General features: G+C 36.9%; 1 protein-coding gene across 1 annotated transcript; it reads left to right on the top strand.

Moving 5' to 3' along the window:
* The first annotated feature begins 556 nt into the window (after positions 1 to 556).
* Positions 557 to 1,392, top strand: LOC141282096 (uncharacterized). Its single transcript, XM_073814582.1, has one exon. The coding sequence runs from the start codon at positions 754 to 756 to the stop codon at positions 1,390 to 1,392; it is 639 nt and encodes a 212-aa protein (XP_073670683.1). The 5' UTR covers positions 557 to 753.
* Positions 1,393 to 5,510: the final 4,118 nt, after the last annotated feature.

Below are 5,510 nucleotides of genomic sequence, written 5' to 3'. Positions count from 1 at the left end.
TAGATCAGGTAAATTTTTTAGTGCTTCTCACAACACATTTTAAATCAAAACAACTTATCAGCAAATACATGTTTCATGTTATAATCAGCAAGTTTATCAGTCAGGGTTTCAAAGTAATGTGCATATGGGAATATTATACAGCTATAAGATAATACACTATGTGGTTAGTTAACAACTAACTAACAGCAACATTGACTGGGTTTTACCCAGATAGCACAGGTACGTCTGTGAGATGTCTGGTAAAGATCTGGAGATCTGGAATACATCTGGTGTGTAAAAACATCTTATAAAGGAAAAGAGCTGCTTTACATACATTCTAAATCAAAAACGTCTTGCAGACATCTTCAATATGTCATCTTTTAGGAGACGTCTCACAGACGTATTGCAGATGAGAAAACAATTTAAATAAGACATCTTGCAGATGTAAACGCAGACATCAAATAGACGTCTCCGAGATGTATGTGTGCTATGCTATAAGGGTCTGAATGCACTGACAGAGGGCCCCTCACAAAGCTTTGCTTAGGGCCCCCCAGCATCTAGGACCGGCACTGAGAGACATTGAGCTCACAGAGACATTTAGAGAGAAAACACTCAGAACAGAAACTCTTCACCTGCAGGAGATGTAAGATCAGCTTTACTACCTTACAAGAGAAGAAACTTCATTCAGAAGAGCACAGAGAGAAGAAGAAGAAGAAGTTTGGCTGTGAGCAGTGTGGGGAGGATTTTGGCTGCTTATCTCATCTGAGATTTCACATGAGGACACACAATGCTGAAAAACCTTTCTATTGCACTGAATGTGGCTATTACTTCAGAACCAAAAACAGTCTTGATTCTCATAAGAGAATTCACACAGGAGAAAAACCATACGAGTGTCCTCACTGTGGGAAGAGATTCAGCCAAATATCTAATATGAGGACACATGTGTTTACACACACCAATGACAGTCCATATCAGTGCGATGAATGTGGAAAAACCTTTAGGGATTCAAGTCAATTAAAATCACACCAAACACTACACACTAAAGAGAAACTCTTTCAATGTTCACACTGTGATAAACGTTTCAATCGTAAAACTACTCTTACAGCCCATCAGATACTTCACACTGGAGAGAAACCTTATTACTGTCATGTCTGTGAGAAGAGTTTCAGTCGACGTCAACATTTAGTGAAACATCAGAGAACTCATACAGGTGAAAGACCTTTCAAATGCTCTCAGTGTGAGAAGACGTTTGCTCATTCATCTCACTTTAAAGCCCATCAGAGAGTTCATACTGGAGAGAAACCTTACAAATGCTGTCAGTGTGAGAAGACGTTTACGGAGTCAGGTAACTTAAAAGTCCATGAGAGACTTCATACAGGAGAGAAACCTTATAAATATAAAGTTGCCAGATAAACATATACATATATTAGTATATTATATTATATTATATTATATTAGTGCAACCAAAAGCAACAACCAGACAAAATATGCATTTTATTCTATCTAGTTATTCTATTCTACATTATTTTTCTTAATTTTATTAAAATCTTATGTAATGGACTAGATCACAAGGTTTTCTTAACATCATGATAATGTTATAAAACAATATATATAAATATAAAACATCTTCTAAATCTGCTTCTAGTCAAAGTTAGTCAGAGCATCGAGAATGCAACTAAGATTCAATAAAGCATCTTTATTTGATTCAACATCACTTCATCTCTGTGTCTACCTCATGGTTGATTTGAAGTATGAACTCTCACAACAGAGCTGATATTTGAGCACAGATTTAGTGATTTCCTGACAGGACATGGGAACTATGTCTAAACTATAGGAAAAATGATCCATATATTCCTAATCTGGGATGTGTTTCCCAAAACCATATAGTTGCTAACTAAGTTGCAATTTCCCATTGCCAACCAGCTACGTTGCTAACCAGTGCATTACAAGTAACCAGCATTACGTAATATTACTTTTTTAAAGTAACGCATTACTTTCAAAATTTACACATTAATATTTGAGCTACTTTTTAAAAAAAGGAATCCGAGTTACTTTTCAGTTTAATTAATTCGATTTAAAAATAAAATAATGTACTGAATTAAACTTTTTGCGATCATAAAAAACACCTGCAAGGCCTGAAAGAGATCAAGCCTCAGCCAAGTAAGAAAAAGTAACGCAAATGTAACTTAAAGGGATACTTCACCGATTTAGGATTCAGCTTTGTATCTGTAGAAACCCGGCAGTATTACTGAATGACCATGTTTCCCTCCCTCATTTCCCCCTGAGAGGAGAGATATCTGCATTTTGGTTCTGCAAAAAAGTCCTCTGATGATGTAATATGACGATTTTTGCATCATCGGAGGACTTTTTTGCAGAACCAAAATGCAGATATCTCTCCTCTCAGGGGGAAATGATGGAGGGAAACATGGTCATTCAGTAATACTGCCGGGTTTCTACAGATACAAAGCTGAATGCTAAATTGGTGAAGTATCCCTTTAAGGGCGATTTATAGTCGTGCGTAGGTCCTACGGAGTAGGTTCCGTGTCGGTTTTTATTTATACTTTTGCTTTGTCGTCCACATCGACGTGCAAACACACCCGCAGACCGCTGGTAGGCAGTAACCACGCGTGTAACCACAGTAGCAGCAGAAGAAGTCACAGAAGAAGAAGCTAAGCAAGTTAACCCACAAACGAAGAAGAAATAGCAACTTGTTGTGTATGATTTGAGAAGACCAGCAATGATGGAAGTAAATAAACAGCGACTTATCTTGCAGTTTGAGTTAAATCACTCCTCAACTTCGCTCATCTTTGTTTTCACCGTCTCGAACGTGGTGGACCAATCACAGTGCTTGCGGTCCGCGTAGATCCAACGCGCTGTTAGATATTTTGTGAGGTGCGCGTCAGGCTACGCACAGGCTACGGATAGCTACGGCGTAGGACCTACGCACGACTATAAATCACCCTTTAAAAGTAACGCAAGCATATTGCTTATTATATTAACAACGCATTTAGTTATTTTCTTGGCGAGTAACTTAATATTGTAATGCATTACTTTTAAAAGTAACTTTCCCCAACACTGTTGCCAACAGCACCCCTTGATCGGCACAAAATTTAACTAATTTTTTTACGTTTGCCACCTAAGCATACCAGAAAAAGCTAGATTTCATTCAACGATGTTAAGTTGTTGAAAATGAAAAACTCAAAGGGATAGTTCACCCCAAAATTAAAGTTGTGTCATCATTTTCTCACTCTTCTGTTGTTACAAATCTGTATACATTTCTTTGTTCTGATGAACGCAAATGAAGATATTTTCAGGAATGTTTGAAACCAAACCATAGTATTCGTTGTTCCATAATGAATAGGGCTCATGAACGGTTTGGTTATAAATATTTCTCAAAATATCTTCCATTGTGTTCATCAGGGGGGTATTCCAGTTGGTTATGTGACATACCTGGGTATGTTTGAATTCGAAAAAGTCTTAATGTATTCCCTGTGTGCATGCATTAACTCTTGGTTACCAGTATTAGGTTGACCTTACTAACTCTTATCTGGTGTTTTGGAACCGACTTGATCAGGGTAAGCAAATTCTGGTTTGATCAACCAAAAGTTTAGGGTTTTGCTGACGGCACCCATAGGAAAGGAAAATGACTATTTGGGGCATTTATTTTATTAGTCCAATAACCATCAATAAATGCAACACAATGCAAATTTTGCATACAGATAAATGAAGGGGTGAACCTGTACAACATCCTCAATGTGACCAACATTCACACAAACTGAAAGAGCCTAAAATAGTGCACTTTTTTATTTTGTTAAATAAAAAATAGCTACTCGCACACATCCAATAAAATTGAATGAGACAATAACTGACCTTTAATTTTAATTGCCGAGCAACCACTGTGACACACGCACGCATGCGTGCGAGAGAGAGAGAGAGAATAGAGTCCAAATGATTTGATGATGCTGGGTTTTTTCATCTGGGGTCTCCTGTCAAATTAAAATGATTTCCTCCTTACGCTGAAACGGGCAGAATCGTAGGACATTAGATCCTGTAGGCGTATTAAGGGCGGGGTTTACTGAAGCGCTGCCGTGCTATAGTCCTGACAGTTGCATGGAGTGGAAATCTTGGGTTTCTGGTTTGAACTTTAGATATGTTAAAAAACATAAAAACTTAAGCTACGAAACTTCATATATTTAACCTTTGTGTCAATCTTACCCCCAAGCAACTTTTATTTAGTTTAAAAACATGGTTCCCTTCATCTCAGTGAAATAAGATTTTGTGACTTTTAAATAGTCCCTTTGGGGGTAAAAATGACCCCCATTGAAAATGAATGGTCAGGTGTGTGGTTTAAGTAGTCAAGGAAGTATTTTGTTTGAGCAAATTGGAATACATTGTGCTGCCAACAACATTTCAATGAGGGAGGCAATATCAAAAATCATGGACGCCATCTTGAAAATTACACCTTTCTAGTGGTCAAACTTGGGTAAACTTTAAGTATGTTATTAAGGACGCCTAATACAACAAAGAACAGCTGAGAAACCTTTTGTTAGAATTTTTTATGTATTTTTTTCAGCATACCAGCATATGTTGTGTTTTGGTGCTGGTGACCACCAGCTAAACAAGCACCAAACCAGCATGTGAAAACATACAGGGACTTTTCCTCTTATTAAAAATAGTTTTTATTTTTCTCCTAGGAGTTTTATTTAACTCATAGAGAGTCAGCTGTCTTCTATCCCTTACGAAAATTAACCATGTTTTTTGGGGTAAAAGTGTAGTATTACTACACCAACCAAGGTTTAACTATGGTTCTTGAAAGCCATGGTTGTTGAAACCATGGTTATTTTGGGGTTGCCATGGTTTTAACCATGTTTTTTTTTAACTGTAGTAAAACCATGGTCAGTTTTTGTAAGGGATATGTTACATTATTACTACGCATGACTAATATGTTTAATTTTATCCGCTGCAGCATATTAGTGATGGCGTGAAGCTTTCTTTAAGCAGTGAAGCTTTCAACCCAATTGTATCGGAAAAAGGTTCATTACTCGAAGCTTTTCAAATCAGAGCTCAATGAGGACCTCTGCTGGTGAAGGTGCTGTTTCACAGCATGTTCCACAACCAAACAACGTATTCATTATAAAAGCAAAACTTAATGGATTGACAAATTAAGGATATATTCATAAATGTAACAATATATTAAATACATGACCAAAGCATGTTCCATTTCATGCTAATGGTAACTCCAAACAAAAATAACAAATTAAGGATAGACCTTGTCTCAAAAGTTTAAATTGTGAACCAATTAAAAAAATATATCATGGTATTAAGTGGTGCAGAAAAGGCTTTTTACTACTATATATATATATATATATATATATATATATATCATAAACTCACTATACAGTTATCGATTCCGTGTAATGCAATACTCCAATACAACCCATGAGGGCGCGCCGCGCAATTCCAAACCTTTGAATAAGATAACGAAGCAGTCACGTGGGTGGGTGTGAAACGAAGCTTCGGAGTCATTTGTC

The sequence above is a fragment of the Paramisgurnus dabryanus genome, chromosome 4 (genome assembly GCF_030506205.2).
Source record: "Paramisgurnus dabryanus chromosome 4, PD_genome_1.1, whole genome shotgun sequence".
NCBI classification, from domain to species: domain Eukaryota; kingdom Metazoa; phylum Chordata; class Actinopteri; order Cypriniformes; family Cobitidae; genus Paramisgurnus; species Paramisgurnus dabryanus.
Note: the sequence above shows the minus strand (reverse complement) of the source record. Positions and strands in the feature narration are given on the sequence as shown.

Coding starts and splice junctions, on each gene's coding strand:
- LOC141282096 (XM_073814582.1), top strand. CDS start 754: ATGAGGACACACAATGCTGAAAAACCTTTCTATTGCACTGAATGTGGC.